Source organism: Engystomops pustulosus, chromosome 10, assembly GCF_040894005.1.
Source record: "Engystomops pustulosus chromosome 10, aEngPut4.maternal, whole genome shotgun sequence".
NCBI lineage: Eukaryota > Metazoa > Chordata > Amphibia > Anura > Leptodactylidae > Engystomops > Engystomops pustulosus.
In genome coordinates, this window is record NC_092420.1 from 52,037,168 (window position 1) to 52,058,470 (window position 21,303).

At 45.4% G+C, this 21,303-nt stretch overlaps 1 protein-coding gene across 4 annotated transcripts in view; it reads left to right on the forward strand.

Annotated features, from left to right (window-relative positions):
- LOC140105135 (complement factor H-related protein 5-like) overlaps positions 1 to 21,303 on the forward strand; it is a 332,603-nt gene that overhangs the window by 187,789 nt on the left and 123,511 nt on the right. Inside the window, exon 1 of one of the 4 annotated variants that reach the window (XM_072129063.1) lies at positions 5,599 to 5,757. The exons of the other annotated variants lie outside the window; for them this stretch is intronic. Within the exon in view, the coding sequence (XP_071985164.1) occupies positions 5,685 to 5,757 (73 nt within the window). The 5' untranslated portion in view covers positions 5,599 to 5,684. Of the gene's footprint in view, positions 1 to 5,598; positions 5,758 to 21,303 lie in introns of those variants that run through there. 4 annotated transcript variants of the gene reach the window in all.

A 21,303-nucleotide genomic window follows, 5' to 3' on the forward strand; every position in this document is an offset into this window, starting at 1 on the left:
TGACTGACTGTGTTCTCAGAAACACCCCAACCATGAATATCACTGTATCTATAGGGCTGACCAGGATGCCCCCAGGGTAGGAGAATTTACCTACGGTTGGTGCAACAAGACAATGACCTTCTTTGACATTGACAGCACAGGTAACCCTGTATTAGCAGTGTCTCATGTGTACTGGATTTGTGGGGATAGGAGAGTCAGGTCAGGCCTAGAGGCTGGGAAGGTGAGTGTACTGTGATAACACTTGTGCATTCCTTCCTTGTGATCCCCAGGGATAAGGTTGATCAGACACATTAGAAAAGGTAGAGAATCCCAAAGGATTCTGAAGGTCTGAGAGAGAAGCGCCTAGATGACAACGTTTATATGGATACAGTGGGAACACCAAGGGGGGGTTCCAGATGAGTACAAGGCCCACAATCAGATATGGACAGGTCTAGAGTCCATTATTCCCCAGATAGCTATGAGTAAAGATGTTGGTTGGGTTAACTGGTTGTATTGTAATCAACAGAGATTTGTGATTATATCCGAGATGCTTTCCAGAACCGCACGGCTTTGGACATGAACCTTGCTGAGAAGGGAGGAGTCTGTAAGATTGTGGGAGTGGCTTGTTGCATGTATATCCCAGATGACATCGCCCCCTATGGATCCATTACCCATGCACTTGAAGAGATTGAAGGACTGTCCAGGGAACTCGAGAGAAACTCTGGGGTGGACACTTTGTCCTTCACTTTGTAGTTGGGGGATTGGAAGGGTTTCCTTTAAGTGGGGGTGATATTGGGGATTGTGATTTTGCTCTCGTCACTTATTGTGCATTGTGTGGTCCCCCTCATCAAGTCTACCATGTCCCAGATGGCCGTCCAGGCAGTAAGAACCATGACAGGAGAAGTGCCGGTGTGGAGGATACCATCTTGTTAAAGAACCAGCCTGTTAATAAACCCATAAACTATGGAAACACAATTATTTAATTTGAGTATGCAGGCCTGTAACCCCCGAGTGACTGGCCTCCAGGGGATCTGGTGAAGAGTTAACAAGTCCAGCAGGTAAGGGCTTAGCCTACCTGTGGGTACCTGGAGTTTGAGGAGGTCACCCTGGACAAAAGTTACAGGCCATGCAAAGCTCAAAAGGGGGGAAATGTTAAAGATATTACACTGGACTCAGACGCCATCTTACGTATTGTCGGACATTTTAAAGACTCAGCATTCATTTCATATAACTTTGTGTGGTGATAACTAAAGTTTGGGTTTGTCCCTCAGCACACAAAGACTTAGCGCTCGCTAGCACCACCTAGTGGAAGGTATCAAGGTGAACATCTGGACATTTGGTTTATGTGAAGACAGCCAATGGTTCTACATTCCTTTGTGTGCTTACATCCAATAGTGTTACATTTCCTGGGTGAGAACACCCAATTATAGTTGCTGCTTTCCTAATTACACGCCTTATGTAAAGTGCCTTATGGTTTTCTATAAATGTCGGTCCCTCAATAAACTTATCAGTCTTGTTGTTTGCTAACTTCCTGCAAGGACAGGTTTTGTCTTTACTTTCAAGTTAGTCAAATTCCAGCGCTGGACACAGACTCATTTAATTTGAAAGTCACCTTACAATGATTAGTGGTTTGAGCCCCAGATAAATATCTATAAGAGTCCCGAGTCGTACCTCGATGCAGCTGGTGAGCAGCGAACGGCATATAAAATTTCTTTTGTCCTCACATATGTTGTCCTTAAAGGACACCTGTCATCAGGTCTCTGTCACTATTTCTGTCACCTCTACCTGTTGGAGCAGCTCACAAGGATCCCGTCCCAGCCTTTATCTAGTCATTTCATACATGAATCATTATAAAATAATCTATTCTTTATTATGTAAATGAGGCTGGTCACATGGTCAGAGGCAGTGATGTCACTCCTGTTACCCCTCCCCCTGCTCATGTCTGTGTGTAATGTATAGTAAAGCATAGTTAGTATGTGTGCTGCATCTGCTGACATGCTGCATCCTCCTAATACACAGAGACACAAACATCAGCTACACAAGTACCTGACATGTTCTGCTGTAACATGGCTGTCTGGAGCTGTTGTATCTTTCACATATACACACACACAGGCTGCAGGAGGCGTTGCCACCAGCAAGCACATGGAGCAGCTGTCAGTCAAGCACTGGGGTTGTGGCTGTACCTCCCACTCATGAATAAGCTGGACAGCTTGAATATGCTAATGACTCATTGAACATTTCACAGGTCATCTGCATACAGCTTTAGGACCTCATTGCTTAAGTTTACAGGCATGTAGAGGGACAATGGAGGGATCGATGCAATGCTCTCTAATAGCAGTTTATGAAAATATATTTAGTTTAGGGGGGTTATTTTGCATGACGGGTTCTCTTTAATAGTGGAAAAAATCTTGCAGGGACTGACTCCTGTTAGAGATTTTTATCTGGGGCTCAAACCCCCCATTGCATAGTGACTTTCAAATTAATGTCCATAAGTAGAAAAGAGCTGGCACTCACCCAGTTAAAAAATCCAAGGCTTTATTTCATCATGTTTAAAATGACATAGTTGCAGGAGGGGGAGAAAAAAAGCTGCAGGAGCCCACAGAAGGTGACGGTCCGTTTCGCGCTGTAGAAGCGCTTAATCCTGCCCAACAAGCCGGCGTCCTCACCTGTGCTTTTAATTACGGGCGCCGGATATGGTAACTAAGCAACCAAAAGTAAACGGAAGCTGTGAGTGACTTGCAGACGGGTGCAGCAGGCAAAGCGCCTGCAGAACCACACACAGCCCAGGTGTCATTCACTGCTACACAAGGGTAAGTATATATTTAGTATGCAGGTACAAAACAGACACTTTTTTAAGGAAAAGATTCATAAAATTTGTATAAGCACTTTCAAATTAAATCTTTCATGGCTTCTAGTACCAGGAGAAGATAACAAACCCAAGACACAGACACGGTCTTCAGCTGCCCTTAAATCACACTGTTTATTTCCAAACCACAGTCATATATCAAACCAGAAAAAGAAGCATTTAGGGGCAGCATTAGAATACTGTAATGCTATTGGCCATAATGAATTTACAAGCACATTCTCTAAGACATTCTCTCAAACGGTTAATGAACCATAAACTATTTCTTTTCAGATGGTATGTTCTCCTTCAAATATATGAAAACACCCATCACTGGGCTTAGCGACGTCCCCTGCTCCTCTACAGCCAATCCCGAGTGTTGGGAGTTATTCATATATTTGAAAAGGTCACATGTTTCCCAAGGGTGGGGGCGAACTGCTCCTTTCCAGCCCCTCCAAATTGGCAACTGCCTAGTCACACAGCAGATGCTAATGAAAGGTACAATATAACATATCTTTTTTTCTGTAAAACCTATTTTTCTTTATACAAAAACACTTTGGCAGTGTATGTACTATGCTCTGTGGGGACTGGGGGAGTGCTAAAAATGGGTCTCCTGGTGACAGGTTCCCTTTAAGGTTCGCCCTGTTGGTTACATGAGCTCAGAACTGCCCTGACCATGACAGGGCTGTTTGGGATGATAAACTAGGGAATATTTTAGGGCTACAGGAGACTGTTTCAGTTTGTGAATTGTTAATACTGCCAAGTGAGTTCACTGCAAAGGGTCCTATTGAGGGTCTGTGGCCCTGGGTAGAGATACTTCTTGATAGTTTTTTAGCTTATGTTTGACCCTGTCATGAATATTGCCATCAGATATATTAAGTGTCAGTCCTGTGGCACACACCTTTTCATTATGCAATCCTCAGTTTTTAGAAATTAGGGTCTGTCTTGCATGATATGCTGCCTGAAAAGGGTTAAAGCAGCTTATACCAGCTGGTAACTGTTTACATATGCAAAGTACATTTACTGTAAGTATTTGGAGGATGGGTAGCAGATGTAGGTCGGTAGAATTACCTGAAAGGTAAACAAAGTAAAACATGTATTGTTTGGTAAAGGCCAGGGACATGCACTGAGATCTAGATTTGCAGCATAAACAAAGAAATTTCAATAAATCCCATCCAAATCGAATCGCACAAGCAGATATGTTACCTAAGGGTAAGTACATATGTTGCAGAATAGCTGTGGGATTTACTCCTGAAGGATTCCCGCAGCCATTTTGCAAGCATCAGAAACCAGGCTTATTCATGTTGTTTCTCCTGCTGTACTAAGTGCATGGCTATCAACGCTGCATGACTGCCTGTCTCTTAATACAAACAGTGGCCAGTGGTGCACATTGGCCTCATATTGTGGCCCCATCATCTAAACTTCACATTGTGGCTCCCAAAGGCCTCATATAGGGGTTTCATCTCCCCCTCGTATTGTGGCTTGAGGTGAACGGAAGAGGTGTCCACCTGGCCAATCACAGCCGTGGTTATTTGCTAGGGACATAAAGCTGCTGGAATGCCTACTCAACAGCATATCAAGCAACATAAAAGAAAAGTCCATGTGGCAAGTGTATTTTGAAGGAAATCCTTGCACCTGTGAGCATTTGGTGATCCTCCCCGTCCTCTTTAAAGTGCAAAAGAATACGCCCTCTGGTTGCAGATTTTTTCAGACAATGAAAAAGATTTAAACGATCCAGCACTTTTTTAATGAAAAAATTATTGCTTCTTTATAAAATCCTAATATAAAATCGATCAGCACTTAGGTGGTATCCACAAACAGCTACGCGTTTCGAGTAAAAAAACCTGACCTAGGGGCCCCAGATGAAGCTGAAAGGGTGAAACCTAGGTCGGGCATGATGTCCTCTGGCGTTTTTAACCATTTTGATAAGCGCACTTTTAATATTCTGTTTGTGAGTATGCTGGAATAAAATTAATTTTACTCTTATCCTTGGTGATCTGCACTATCTGTCCACATTCTTCCTGATACAGGACCGGTGCTGTGATCGCGTGCAAGAAAGTGTAGCGTGGTCTCCCACAGGATCCAGTATAGAGAAGTGAACATCGTGACAGGAGGAATCACTGAGGAAATTTCTTCAATCTTCAATCTATAAGGAACTGGGTGAGACCGTTCTGTGGATTTCTCAATCTTAACGTTTTATTGTGGAGTTAGAGCACTAACATTGTTTTTTTATGTCTATTCCAAAATGCAGCCATCTGATGAGAGGGACAGGTTGGCAACATGGGACTGAGGAGAGACGGATCTCCAGCCCAGGCTGTCAGCCCTCCACATTCAAGCTGCACCCCCACCAGCTACAGCAGAGTTGGCACCCTAGGCAATCAGCTACCTCTGCCGAACCATCATCTCAGCCCTCTATGGGATTGTCATAAATCCCATACCCTACAATACAATTTGCCACATGGAAATCTATGTAGTATATCCTCACATTAACCCTTGTATAATTGCCAAGGGTTGTCAATGTACACTACAGACTTTTATTGTGGATTTCAACATATGTAATACAAAAAAAACTGGCTGGAAGCATCTCTGAAATCTATCTTCTAATCTTGGATTTGTTTGTATAAATGTGCAGTCCCTTACAGAAGAAAGAAAACATGACCTTTGCCTAACAAATACTATAGAAATGGAGTAATCAGATAATCACAGCACAAATATTGGGCAAGCTATTTACATTTCTGCCCTTCTTACATCATCATTTGGGGATAAATTCGTCACTTTCACTTATTTAGCTTATTGAGGACTTGTTCCTGCAGAGGAACACAGCAAGTTGTAGCCATAACAGCTCTGTCCTGAGAATCTCAGAATGTCTGCAGTCATATTCCTGATTCTGCTTATATCTGCTTTGTCCTGTTGTGCGGCTCCAAGTCCTGGGAATGGTGAGTTTTTTGTAGAGAACTGTGTGTCACATTGTGCAGTATTTGTAAACCAAAAGTAATTTTTCATTATACCCTTCTCTGTATATAATGAACTGATTTGCATGTCTTCCATAGTTTGTTCTTACTCCTAGTTAATACAAATACTGAGTAATATGCTTTGTGATTGTGGCTTACATTTTTCTTTCATAATGTGACTCTCCTAACTTTTACTAACAAATTGTATAGATCAAGCTCCTGCAAAGTATTTGGCTTCAGCTTATTAGCTCTTTTTTGATAGTAATATTCCAGAAAACGCCAGAATGTCACACAACAAAGATGTGAAAAACTTAAAACAGCAGAATTATAGATATTTACCCAGATATATTTTATTCTATAGTGTAACTTGTTCTATTAGAGACATTTGGGATTTTGGATCTTATCCATGTGGGTGAGACTAATTTTAGTGATAGTGAGGAAAAAATACATCTGTCTATTTTTGGATATATCTCTATGTCTATCTGTGCCCCCCTCTCTGTCCATCTCTCTCTCCCTCTGTCTCTCTCTCTCTCTGTCTCTCTCTCTGTCTCTCTCTCTGTCTCTCTCTCTGTCTCTCTCTCTGTCACTCTCTCTGTCAATCTCTCTGTCACTCTCTGTTTCTGTTTCTTTCTCTCTCTCTCCTTTTCTCTCTTTCCCTCTATTCATATAACCTCACATCTTATCTCACACATAAGTTGTCTTATACTCATTGCATATATAGTAGCCAATTAAAGCTCATATTAATAAGCTTAGCTTGTTCATAATAAACTTAGCTTTATATATTAGATATGACTCCCATAGGATATAGATTTTTGGGCTATATCCCAGATCCCTCACTATTACGAACCCCCACTCTCGTCACAGGGTGCACTTCAATATTCAACACTAGTGGTTTATTAATTATCTGGAATGATATTGGAAATGTGGACACAGTTTCCCCTCTTTATATTTGGTGCTTTTACATTACATGTGTCACAAACTCAGAATAAGCACTACCATGCACAATTTTCTAAAGTATCGGGCAAAGTGCAACCGCGACACAAAAGTGGCTCAAACACTTTAGAAATACATGTGCATGCTCCAAAGGTGTTCTTTTTCTTCCACAATTACACAAAAAACTGGTGCAGACAGAATAATATAACCGGGCCATTGTCTGATGCTAGACAGTTACTAGTTTCAACACTACTTTGTAAGAGGCATATAAACATTATCTAAGGCAGGTGTAGGTACATTAACAACAGTGTCTAATACTATGTCATTTATAGCTTCCACATTACAGTTAGGCAAGTACTGTACTCTAATGCATATGGAGGGACATTCATGCTACGGCAAGGCATGTACGTTCCATCTACGGCATCAGTCTGAGGATAAAACACTTCTAGTTTCTACATTATCACTATGCAGAGAAACATCATCTAACACAGTTTAAGCTATGATTAGGCATATAAGTACTAGACAGTTCTATTAAATCATCAGACCTACAGATATCACAGTCTCAATATCAGGTATCAAAGCATTCAACTCGCACGTTGCACTGAGTGTGCCAGTGTTCTTGTTGGCATCCATGGGAACATATCTGGAAACCAGATATTTCAGTTCCTAGTGACACTTTGGTCGGAATTTTATCGTGCTACTTGCACTTTTGACATACCTCTTCCCACCCCCAATCTAGATACCCATTTGCTATGGGCAAAGCTGGGGTGAGGCTTCCAATAACAGCTTGACAAATGATAAGAGCAAAAGGGTCATTTCTGCACCCATATTCCTGAAACTCATTGTGACATTGTCATCCACAGTAACCTCCTGTAGTTTGTCCCTACCCGCCCTCTTATCCCCACCCACAATCAGAACAGAAGGTGAAGAAACTGTTAGAGTGGGCAAAGGGGCAGTCTTTGCCTTTTCTGGGCACATAGTGCTGATAAGCCCTGCTTAGTTTCAAACAAATCACCTGTGTTGATCTCCAGCAGGCTTAGGGTACATTCACACGCGGTATGCCCGCCGTGCGGGCATACCGCCGTGTGCTGGAGAGGAGGAGGAGGTGAACCCTGCTCCCTCCATAGAGAATAGCAGCGCACGTCCGCACACATGCCGAAAGATAGAGCATGCTCTATCTTTTTGCGGTGTGTGGCCCGGATCGGTGCCACACATGTGTGGCACTGTATCTGCGCCGTGCCGCTATTGCCATCTATGGGGACGTACATGCGGCCGCAAATTTGTAATGTACATGCATACATTATATATACACACATACATACAATTTATACACACCATGCACACACATACAATTTATACACACAAATACAGTATATATGCAGACATATACAGCTTCCAAGAATTATGCGGTAGAGGCAGCACTCCTTGTAGAAAAAAGTGTTTTTTTTATTCACCCAGAGTAAAGAGTGCAAGGGGTACAGCCTCTACTGCATGATTCTTAGAAGTTTTATCTGAACACCTTTGAGCCAGGTGTTTGAGGCGTGCACTCATTTCAGGTTCTCAACCCTAATCACCGCTGTGCCACTCCATCTTTCTATTTTGTTACGCACACATATGCAGTTTATACACAACACGCAAACAAACAATATATACTCACCATGACACACGTGCAATCCATATACATACCATATACACCAAAATAGCAATTACACACATACTTATAGCATATACATACACATGCAGCAGATACACAGCATATACACACCATGTACATGCACATACACTTATACACACAAGTATGTACTAACATATCCAGAGGCTTTAGTACCTACTATTACATCAGGGAAGTAGACAACTGCCAGCTCAGTTGTGTACTGTGAAAGATGTGTACTGTTTTATATATACAATGTGCAGTATAATATGTATATAATGCAGCACATGCTCCATTCATTATTGTGGCAGGTCAGGTGGCTGCTATCTCTGTAGTTATGTCCCTGTTTGCAGGACACATGTGGATGAACTGATCCATCACCATGAGATAATCCATATCCTTTTGGATGGTCACACCCCTTCCCTGGGGCCATTGTTTGAACAGGGTCCGTAGTTTGATGGCATGCTCTGTGTAACTGTCTGTATCTGCATGCCTTACATGCCTGAAACGCTACCATTATAACTCTGGTGTCAGGTTAAAATGCTCTACTGAGCCTTATAATCGTGCTCCATAGAGTCGGATAAAGACAAAGCATACAGATGGAGCACAATGGGGCAGATTTACTTACCTGGTCCATTCGCGATCCAGCGGTGCGGTGGATTCGGGTCTTCCGGCGATTCACTAAGGCAGTTCCTCCGACATCCACCAAGTGTCGCTGCTGCGCTGAATGCACTGTAGTTCACCATCCAGTGCTTTGCCTCTAAATCAAGGGGAGAGGTATCTGGCTCATTCTGCAGATGGCAGTTGAAATTGACTGCAGACCTTTGCAAGTCCTTGTAGAAAGACATTGGGGGTCATTTACTAAGTGCCCGATTCGCATTTTCCCGACGTGTTACCCGAATATTTCCGATTTGCGCCGATTTCCCCTGAATTGCCCCAGGATTTTTGCGCGATTTAAAAAAAAAAATAAGTGTTGCTGGACACGTGCTTAATTTCAATCGGCCCGGCTTGGTGAACTACAGTGCATTCAGCACAGCAGCGACACTTGGTGGATGTCGGAGGAACTGCCTTAGTGAATCGCCGGAAGACCTGAATCCACCGCAGAAAACGCTCCGCTGGATCGGTAATGGACCGGGTAAGTAAATCTGCCCCATTGTGCTCCATCTGTATTTTGTGTTTGGCAAATGCTTGCTCCACTCGGGCAGCTTCCATCTCTGTCTGACACTCTTGCATAAACAGTTGCATCTACCGCTTCACAGGATCACAGTTACCAATCTGCTGGAGGAGTAAAGATCAGTCCATACCGTTAGGGGCCCTGGGTCCGCCCTGCCCAGTCGGTTCTTTAGTGACATCACTTATTGGTTCCTCTGTGGCTGGAGGTCCCTGGTCTGGTTCCGCAGAAGGATGGGGCTGTATATCAAATGCCACTAGCGTTTGAATTAACTCTGCCTTGCTCTGGCTTGTTGGTTCTAGCCCTCTTTCCACTAAGAGAGCCAGCAGATCAGCCTTGCATCTGTTTCTTAACACATCTGCGATCTAAGGAGTAGTCTATTACAAACAAAAACAAGATAGAAAAAAGAAGAGGTAAAGGGGAGCTGTCTTGCGTGCACATACATTCACTAACAGGTATGACTGCACTGAGTGTCTTGCTTTGTGGACTGTGTATCCTTCTCAAGAATACTCCAGTTCTTAAGTAAAAGGGTTAATTGTATAAACCAGAGCCTTATCAGTCTAAAAAAATAATAATACTTGCCCACTGTTAAGTCAACAAACTGTGACGAATCCCCACTCTCGAGTTACATCAGGGGATGCACTTATGCTTGAGAGCCTAGCCAATTTAGTACATAAAGCCCAACCCATCTATGCAAAATAGTGCATTTACACTAAATTCTACTCTCCTAGCCCTCACACTCACTCAAATCCTTCACAGTCACCAGGTATACTTCTTTTGTTCATATATAATAAGAAGGCGTCTGTCTACATAAATTTAGTTTAAAAACCCGAAATATATTCCCCTGTAGTATATTCCCCTGTAGTATATAGCCTGCCGGCCCCCTGTAGTATATAGCCTGCCGGCCCCCTGTAATATATAGCCTGCCTGCCCCCTGTAGTATATAGCCTGCCGGCCCCCTGTAGTATATAGCCTGCCGGCCCCCAGTAGTGTATAGCCTGCCAGCCCCCAGTAGTGTATAGCCTGCCAGCCCCCTGTAGTTTATAGCCTGCCAGCCCCTGTAGTATATAGCCTGCCAGCCCCCAGTAGTATATAGCCAGCCAGCCCCCTTTTGTATATAGCCTTCCTGCATAAAAAAAATAAACTTACATACTCAGCTTCCAGCATCCCCGATGCTCGTCGCTGCTTCCTGATGCACGTCGTGGGTCCTGTCTTCTTTCCGCTGTAACAGCCAGCAGAGACGCGTCCATTCGAACTGCCGGCCGGTGCATATTATGAAGTCATGTGCGGCAGCATCATAGTAGGCTCTTACAGCAGACAGAAGGCAGAAGAAGACCCACAACGAACATCGGGAAGCCATGATGAGAATCGGGAACGCCAGAAGGTCTGTATGTAAGTTTATTTTTTTATTGACGATGTGAGATTATTCAGCACATTTTTTGTGCTGAAAAACTCGGTATATACGATAACCCAAATAACTACAATATTATGTAATTATTTAAATACTATCTCTTTGGAAACTTAAATTCTTTAAGCAGAGACTTGTTATGATTTAAATATTTAACCCCTTACCACCAAAGCCACTTTTCACCTTGTGGACATGGCCCATTTTTTCAAATCTGCCCTGTGTCACTATAAGTGCTTATAACTTTGGAATGCTTCAACATATCAAAATAATTTTGAAATAGTTTTTCGTGGCACTTTGTACTCCATGTTATTTGAAAACTTTTGCTGGTATGTTTTGAGTTTATTTATGAAAAAACAGATATGTGGTGTAAATTCAAAATGTTCTGCTTTTTCAACACAGTCATAACAGAAAAAAGATACTTGATAACTAACATTAACCAAATGTCTGCTTTATGTTGACATGTTTTTTTATGCATCCACTCATTTTTGTAAGATGTTATGGGGTTTTGAACTTTAGGTGTAATTTTTCACATTTTCATAAAAAAACATTACATCATGCTATTGAGGGACCTGCTCAGATTTCAAGTCACTTTAAGAGGCCTAATTAAAAATAAAACCCCATAAATTACCCCATTATACAAACTACACCCCTGAACGTATGTAAAACAACTTTTATGAAGTTTGTTAACCCTTTAATTGTTTTACAGGGGTTAAATAAAATTGCATACTGTAAATGTTTAGGTTTTATTTTTTTTAATGGGTTCAGCAATGTTTTCAGTAGGAATTCAATGGATTTCTCAAACCCTATGCTATTATCGTGCATAGTAGATTTTACCAAATAAAGAAGTTTATTTTATGCCCCAATAAAGTTTATTTCAGGACCTTTACATCTAGGAGTAAGATGTTGCTACCCATAAATATTGTTTATCCAGAGATCCAGTACAACACAATCACCCTCAAACTGGTACTGAATAAAAATAACAACTTATATACTGTAGATTGTGAAGGATAGAGGCTACGATGGGCCCTGGTCTGTATTAAGCTTGCAGGCCCCTTCCAGTCTTGGTTTTAAATACAGTACATGATGCAGCCTTCTATCTGAAACATGCCTTTTACATCATGTCAAGTTTATCAGGCCAACCACAAAAAGGACCCAAAACCTAAACAAAAATACTGACTACTAACACAGTTCCGATGGGTCATAAATGGAAGGAAGACACTCTGGGGCACATTTACTTAACCGGTCCCTGCACAATCACCAATCCGGACTGTCCAATGAGGATGAACTGATGAACTGTGCATCGATTCATGAAGATCATGCGCCCGATATCCTGCATGTGTCGCTTCCCTGATCAGGTCAGCCGGAGTTCACGTTCTTCCCGGTGTATTTAAGTCCATGGCTTGCGACTAGAGATGAGCGAACACTAAAATGCTCGGGTACTCGTTATTCGAGACGAACTTTTCCCGATGCTCGAGTGCTCGTCTCGAATAACGAACCCCATTGAAGTCAATGGGAGACTCGAGCATTTTTCAAGGGGACCAAGGCTCTGCACAGGGAAGCTTGGCCAAACACCTGGGAACCTCAGAAAATGATGGAAACACCACGGAAATGGACAGGAAACAGCAGGGGCAGCATGCATGGATGCCTCTGAGGCTGCATAATCGCACCATTATGCCAAAATTATGGGCAACAGCATGGCCATGACAGAGTGACAGAATGAAGCTAGATAGCATCTAAAACATCCAATAATTGACCCTGACACTATAGGGGACGGCATGCAGAGGCAGCGGCAGCAGGCTAGAGAGTGTCATGGCGACATACCCTAAATGGACTCAGGCTTCAAACCAATGGGTGGCAGAGAGGAACCAAAGGAGGTGAGCAAGAAGCGCTCAAATAATATCGGTACATGATAAAAGTTTGCCAGTATATTTTGTGGATTACACAGCAGGGTGGCGACAAAGTTAACATGGAAGCCATGAAAACAACCCAAAATTCTGCCTGACACAGCTCGTTTGATAAGGGGACGATGTATGGAGGCAGTGAACTAGTAGTAGATTAAAGGTGCTGCAGTTAAAACTATGTTAGTTGGATCTTGGCATGGAGCTGGCGCTCCGCTGCCAGGCGAGCTTTCGCCAATCCAAGCCCCTGTCTCTAGGCTACTCCCCAAACAGCACTTCTAAGAACCTTTTGTATAAGATCAAGTGTAGTAGCGTTCTTATAAGTTTAGGATATGCCGGGTGAGGGGAATGTAAACAGATGCGCAAGAAGCGCTGAAATAATATCCCTAAATGGTAAAAGTTTGCAAGTATATTTTGGGGATTACACAGCAGGGTGGCGACAAAGTTAACAACTTTGATGTGGAATGCCCTGTAATAGCTCTTGGGCGGTGTGCCTTTTATCGCCTAGGCTCAGCAGTTTCAGCACCGCCTGCTGTCGCTTAGCGACGGCACTGCTGCTGTGCCTAGAGCTACCGACTGATGGCGCCATGCCCACGGATGGTAATTCGGAGGAGGAGGAGGTGGAGGAGGGGTGGGAGGAGGTATAGTAGGCCTTTGAGACCTGGACCGAGGTAGGCCCCGCAATTCTCTGCGTCGGCAGTATATGACCAGCCCCAGGGTCAGACTCGGTCCCAGCCTGCACCAAGTTAAGTGTAGTAGCGTTCTCATAAGTTTGGGATATGGCGGGTGAGGGGAATGTAAACAGATGCGCAAGAAGCGCATGATGCGCATGGAGCTGGCGTTCCGCTGCCAGGCGAGCTTTCGCCAATCCAAGCCCCTGTCTCTAGGCTACTCCCCAAACAGCACTTCTAAGAACCTTTTGTATAAGATCAAGTGTAGTAGCGTTCTTATAAGTTTAGGATATGCCGGGTGAGGGGAATGTAAACAGATGCGCAAGAAGCGCTGAAATAATATCCCTAAATGGTAAAAGTTTGCCAGTATATTTTGTGGATAACACAGCAGGGTGGCGACAAAGTTAACAACTTTGATGTGGAATCCATGAAAACAACCCAAATTTCTGCCTGACACACCTCGTTTGATAAAGGGACGATGTATGGAGGCAGCTATATGGACGACTTTTGGAGGTAGCAATGGAGACAACGTGTGGAGGCTGCTATGGAGACAATTTAATTTGGATAGTGCCTGTATGTGGCAGTCCCAAACATTTTTCAAACCAGAGGAGCAGGTAGGTGGCCCTCCAGTAAAATGGGATAGATTGAGTGCCTGTATGTGGCAGTCCCAAAAATGTTTCAAACCAGAGGAGCAGGTAGGTGGCCCTCCAGTAAAATGGAATAGATTGAGTGCCTGTATGTGGCAGTCCCAAAAATTGTTCAAACCAGAGGAGCAGGTAGGTGGCCCTGCAGTAAAATGGAATAGATTGAGTGCCTGTATGTGGCAGTCCCAAAAATTGTTCAAACCAGAGGTGCAGGTAGGTGGCCCTGCAGTAAAATGGAATAGATTGAGTGCCTGTATGTGGCAGTCCCAAAAATGTTTCAAACCAGAGGAGCAGGTAGGTGGCCCTCCAGTAAAATGGGATAGATTGAGTGCCTGTATGTGGCAGTCCCAAAAATGTTTCAAACCAGAGGAGCAGGTAGGTGGCCCTCCAGTAAAATGGAATAGATTGAGTGCCTGTATGTGGCAGTCCCAAAAATTGTTCAAACCAGAGGAGCAGGTAGGTGGCCCTCCAGTAAAATGGAATAGATTGAGTGCCTGTATGTGGCAGTCCCAAAAATTGTTCAAACCAGAGGAGCAGGTAGGTGGCCCTGCAGTAAAATGGAATAGATTGAGTGCCTGTATGTGGCAGTCCCAAAAATTGTTCAAACCAGAGGAGCAGGTAGGTGGCCCTGCAGTAAAATGGAATAGATTGAGTGCCTGTATGTGGCAGTCCCAAAAATGTTTCAAACCAGAGGAGCAGGTAGGTGGCCCTGCAGTAAAATGGAATAGATTGAGTGCCTGTATGTGGCAGTCCCAAAAATTGTTCAAACCAGAGGAGCAGGTAGGTGGCCCTGCAGTAAAATGGAATAGATTGAGTGCCTGTATGTGGCAGTCCCAAAAATGTTTCAAACCAGAGGAGCAGGTAGGTGGCCCTCCAGTAAAATGGAATAGATTGAGTGCCTGTATGTGGCAGTCCCAAAAATTGTTCAAACCAGAGGAGCAGGTAGGTGGCCCTGCAGTAAAATGGAATAGATTGAGTGCCTGTATGTGGCACTCACAAAAATTGTTTCAAACAGAGGACCGGGTAGGTGGCCCTCCAGAAAAATTAAATGCATGAAGTACTATAGCAAGAGCCAGTGGGCCCTGTCAAAAAATAGCCAGTTTCCTCTGCTTTACTGTACAAAGAGGAGGAGAAGGAGGAAAATGAGGAGGAGGAGGAGGAGTGGATCAATTATTCAGGTTGAGCTTCCTTCACCTGGTGGAGATTGGAAATTCTGAGAAATCCAGCCTTTATTCATTTTAATAAGCGTCAGCCTGTCAGCGCTGTCAGTCGACAGGCGTGTACGCTTATCGGTGATGATGCCACCAGCTGCACTGAAAACCCGCTCGGACAAGACGCTAGCGGCAGGGCAGGCAAGAACCTCCAAGGCGTAGAGCGCCAGTTCGTGCCACATGTCCAGCTTTGAAACCCAGTAGTTGTAGGGAGCTGTGTGATCATTTAGGACGATGGTATGGTCAGCTACGTACTCCCTCACCATCTTTCTGTAAAGATCAGCCCTACTCTGCCGAGACTGGGGACAGGTGACAGTGTCTTGCTGGGGTGACATAAAGCTGGCAAAAGCCTTGTAAAGCGTACCCTTGCCAGTGCTGGACAAGCTGCCTGCTCGCCTACTCTCCCTCGCTACTTGTCCCGCAGAACTACGCACTCTGCCGCTAGCGCTGTCAGAAGGGAAATACTGTTTCAGCTTGTGCACCAGGGCCTGCTGGTATTCATGCATTCTCACACTCCTTTCCTCTCCAGGGATGAGAGTGGGAAGATTTTGCTTGTACCGTGGGTCCAGGAGAGTGAACACCCAGTAATCGGTGCTGGAATAAATTCTTTGAACGCGAGGGTCACGGGATAGGCAGCCTAGCATGAAATCTGCCATATGCGCCAGAGTACCAACGCGTAAGAATTCACTCCCCTCACTGGCCTGACTGTCCATTTCCTCCTCCTCCAACTCCTCCAACTCCTCTTCTTCTGCCCATACACGCTGAACAGTGAAGGACTCAACAATGGTCCCCTCTTGTGTCTCGCCAACATTCTCCTCCTCTTCCTCCTCATCCTCCTCCACCTCCACCTCCTCCGATATGCGCTGAGAAACAGACCTCAGGGTGCTTTGGCTATCAACAAGGGAATATTCTTCCCCCGTCTCTTGTGACGAGCGCAAAGCTTCCGACTTCATGCTGACCAGAGAGTTTTTCAACAGGCCAAGCAGCGGGATGGTGAGGCTGATGATGGCGGCATCGCCACTGACCATCTGTGTTGACTCCTCAAAGTTACTCAGCACCTGACAGATATCAGACATCCACGTCCACTCCTCATTGTAGACTTGAGGAAGCTGACTGACCTGACTACCAGTTCTGGTGGAAGTTGACATCTGGCAGTCTACAATCGCTCTGCGCTGCTGGTAAACTCTGGATAACATGGTCAGTGTTGAATTCCACCTCGTGGGCACGTCGCACAACAGTCGGTGAGCGGGCAGTTGGAGGCGGCGCTGCGCTGCCCTGAGAGTGGCAGCATCTGGGCTGGACTTCCTGAAATGCGCACAGATGCGGCGCACCTTCGTGAGCAAATCAGACAGATTGGGGTATGTCTTGAGGAAACGCTGCACTATCAGATTTAACACATGGGCCAGGCATGGCACATGTGTCAGTCTGCCGAGTTGCAGAGCCGCCACCAGGTTACGGCCGTTGTCACACACAACCATTCCCGGCTTGAGGTTCAGCGGTGCCAGCCACAGATCAGTCTGCGCCGTGATGCCCTGTAATAGCTCTTGGGCGGTGTGCCTTTTGTCGCCTAGGCTCAGCAGTTTGAGCACCGCCTGCTGTCGCTTAGCGACGGCACTGCTGCTGTGCCTAGAGCTACCGACTGATGGCGCCGTGCCCACGGATGGTAGTTCGGAGGAGGAGGTGGAGGAGGGGTGGGAGGAGGAGGAGGCATAGTAGGCCTGAAACACCTGGACCGAGGTAGGCCCCGCAATCCTCGGCGTCGGCAGTATATGAGCAGCCCCAGGGTCAGACTCGGTCCCAGCCTCCACCAAGTTAACCCAATGTGCCGTCAGCGATATATAGTGGCCCTGCCCGGCAGCACTCGTCCACGTGTCCGTGGTCAGGTGGACCTTGTCAGAAACGGCGTTGGTCAGGGCACGGATGATGTTGTCTGACACGTGCTGGTGCAGGGCTGGGACGGCACATCGGGAAAAGTAGTGGCGGCTGGGGACCGAATACCGAGGGGCGGCCGCCGCCATGAGGTTGCGAAAGGCCTCGGTCTCTACTAGCCTATAGGGCAGCATCTCCAGGCTAAGCAATCTGGAGATGTGCACATTAAGGGCTTGGGCGTGCGGGTGGGTTGCACTATATTTGCGTTTCCGCTCCAGCGTCTGGGGTATGGAGAGCTGAACGCTGGTGGATGCTGTGGAGGATCGTGGAGGCGACGATGGGGTTTTTGTGGCAGGGTCCTGGGCAGGGGGCTGACTAGCAGCTGACACAGGGGAAGGAGCAGTGGTGTGCACGGCCGGAGGTGAACGGGCTTGTTGCCACTGAGTGGGGTGCTTAGCATTCATATGCCTGCGCATACTGGTGGTAGTTAAGCTAGTAGTGGTGGAACCCCTGCTGAGCCTGGTTTGGCCACAGTCCGTCGGTCATCCGGTGTTTCCTTAAAGAACCTCCACACTTCTGAAGATCTAGCCCTCGCCGCAAGAGCCCTCACCACGGGAGCTTCACTAGTTGACAGTGGCGCTGATGCACCAGCTCTGGCCCTGCCTCTCCGTCTGGCCCCACCACTGCCTCTTCCAACCTGTTCAGGTCGAGGACTCTCCTCCGTCTCAGAAGCACTGTGTTCACCCGGCCTCTCAACCCAGCTTGGGTCTGTCACCTCATCATCCTCCGATCCCTCAGTCTGCTCCCCCCTCGGACTTCCTGCCCTGACAACAACTTCCCCACTGTCTGACAACCGTGTCTCCTCATCGTCGGACACCTCTTTACACACTTCCACTACGTCAAGAAGGTCATCATCACCCACAGACTGTGACTGGTGGAAAACCTGGGCATCGGAAAATTGCTCAGCAGCAACCGGACAAGTGGTTTGTGACTGTGGGAAGGGTCCAGAAAACAGTTCCTCAGAGTATGCCGGTTCAAATGCCAAATTTTCCTGGGAGGGGGCAGACTGGGGGGGAGGAGGCTGAGGTGCAGGAGCTGGAGGAGTGGGGATTTCGGTGACATGGGTGGACTGCGTGGAAGACTGACTGGTGGTGGACAAATTGCTCGAAGCATTGTCAGCAATCCACGACATCACCTGTTCGCACTGTTCTGGCCTCAACAGTGCTCTACCACGAGTCCCAGTAACTTCAGACATGAACCTAGGGAGTGTAGCTCTGCGGCGTTCCCCTGCTCCCTCATCAGCAGGTGGTGTCTCACCCCGCCCAGGACCACGGCCTCTGACCCCTGCAGTAGTTGGACGCCCACGTCCCCGCCCTCGTCCTCTACCCCTAGCCCTCGGGTTAAACATTTTTAAAATGAGAGTTATAACTTTATTTTTTTTTTTACTTTTTTTTGTTTTTTTTTGTTTTTTTTTGTGTTTTTTTTTTTTTTTGTGTTTTTTGTTTTTTTTTGAGTTTTTAAAACCAAACAATGCTATCCTATTGCTATGGCTATTTTCTAGCCAAGTATCAAAGGAAGCACAGTACTATGCCAGATGAGATGACACTGAGTTATTGCCTAATAGAAATCCAACCCCTACTGAATTTTGCCACTTCGGCCTTTGCTATGGATATGTGCGCCACTAAGCGCAGAACACAGCGGTCGCAAGTCCCACTACAAATTGCTCAGAATTGGCAAGTACATGCACTGCAGAAACTACAGCCACCAGCAGATCAACCAGAAATCAAATATATAGAACGCTACTGTAGGCTTCAAGAAGCTGTTTGTATTCTCCTATGGCTATTTTCTAGCCAAGTATCAAAGGAAGCACAGTACTATGCCAGATGAGATGACACTGAGTTATTGCCTAATAGAAATCCAACCCCTACTTAATTTTGCCACTTCAGCCTTTGCTATGGATATGTGCGCCACTAAGCGCAGAACACAGCGGTCGCAAGTCTCACTACAAATTGCTCAGAATTGGCAAGTACATGCACTGCAGAAACTACAGCCACCAGCAGATCAACCAGAAATCAAATATATAGAACGCTACTGTAGGCTTCAAGAAGCTGTTTGTATTCTCCTATGGCTATTTTCTAGCCAAGTATCAAAGGAAGCACAGTACTATGCCAGATGAGATGACACTGAGTTATTGCCTAATAGAAATCCAACCCCTACTGAATTTTGCCACTTCGGCCTTTGCTATGGATATGTGCGCCACTAAGCGCAGAACACAGCGGTCGCAAGTCTCACTACAAATTGCTCAGAATTGGCAAGTACATGCACTGCAGAAACTACAGCCACCAGCAGATCAACCAGAAATCAAATATATAGAACGCTACTGTAGGCTTCAAGAAGCTGTTTGTATTCTCCTATGGCTATTTTCTAGCCAAGTATCAAAGGAAGCACAGTACTATGCCAGATGAGATGACACTGAGTTATTGCCTAATAGAAATCCAACCCCTACTTAATTTTGCCACTTCAGCCTTTGCTATGGATATGTGCGCCACTAAGCGCAGAACACAGCGGTCGCAAGTCTCACTACAAATTGCTCAGAATTGGCAAGTACATGCACTGCAGAAACTACAGCCACCAGCAGATCAACCAGAAATCAAATATATAGAACGCTACTGTAGGCTTCAAGAAGCTGTTTGTATTCTCCTATGGCTATTTTCTAGCCAAGTATCAAAGGAAGCACACTACTATGCCAGATGAGATGACACTGAGTTATTGCCTAATAGAAATCCAACCCCTACTGAATTTTCCCACTTCGGTCTTTGCTATGGATATGTGTGCCACTAAGAGCTAAACACAACGGTAGCAAGTCCCCCTGCTAATTCCTCACAAAATGGTAAAAGATGCAAATTAAAATAAAAAAAGTAGAACGTTATTGTAGCCCTAAGAAGGGCTGTTGGGTTCTTTGAGAATCACTCCTGCCTAACAGTAAGCTAATAGAACACCCTAACGCTTTCCCTGAGCAGCAGCAGCTCTCTCCCTAGCGGCATCCAGAGACAGAATGATCCGAGCAGCGCGGCCAGCGGCTAGTCTATCCCAGGGTCACCTGATCTGGCCAGCCAACCACTGCTATCGACGTGTAAGGGTACCACGTCATGCTGGGTGGAGTGCAGAGTCTCCTGGCTTGTGATTGGCTCTGTTTCTGGCCGCCAAAAAGCAAAACGGCGGGAGCTGCCATTTTCTCGAGCGGGCGAAGTATTCGTCCGAGTAACGAGCAGTTTCGAGTACCCTAATGCTCGACCGAGCATCAAGCTCGGACGAGCATGTTCGCTCATCTCTACTTGCGACACAAATTTAAATGTTAAATCCTGCGCTTAGTTCGAATCCGTCAGAACATCCGAGAGCCCTACCCCTGATTTGTGTCGCGTGAAAGCCCCCGTGATTGTGACACAATCCAATGGTGTGCAACACAATCCCTGGCACGATCCCGAAAATTTTAAGAAACCCGACGAAAATGCAGCCGCAGGTCCCTTAGTAAATAAGCCCCTCTGTGTCTTACAGTACAAATGATAAGGGTTGTCTCACATACCAGAAGGTTAGCCAGTAACTACAGAACAGAAGGATACTAACAATTCACAAGTAGTGTTCTGTGCCGTTGGGTCCAGGATTTCATGGTGACTTCCAACCACATACCTCCTAACTTATACACAGCACCTAAATTATTCACTGTATAACTAAAGTAAACTAAAATGTCTAGCAGTGACCTCCCCTCACTAATAAAATGTCCCAGCAGCGGCCTCCTCTCATTAATAAAATGTCCCAGCAGCGGCCTCCCTTCAATAATAAAATGTCCCAGCAGCAGACTCCCCTCACTAATAAAATGTCCCAGCAGCAGACTCCCCTCACTAATAAAATGTCCTAGCAGCAGCCTCCCTTAACTAATAAAATGCCTAGTTGCAGCTTCCCTTCACTAATAAAATGCCCATCAACTGCCTCTCTTCACTAATAAAATTCTCAGAAGTGGCCTTTCTTCGCTAGCAAAATGTCTCAGCATTGCGTGTGCCACAATATAAAGATTCTG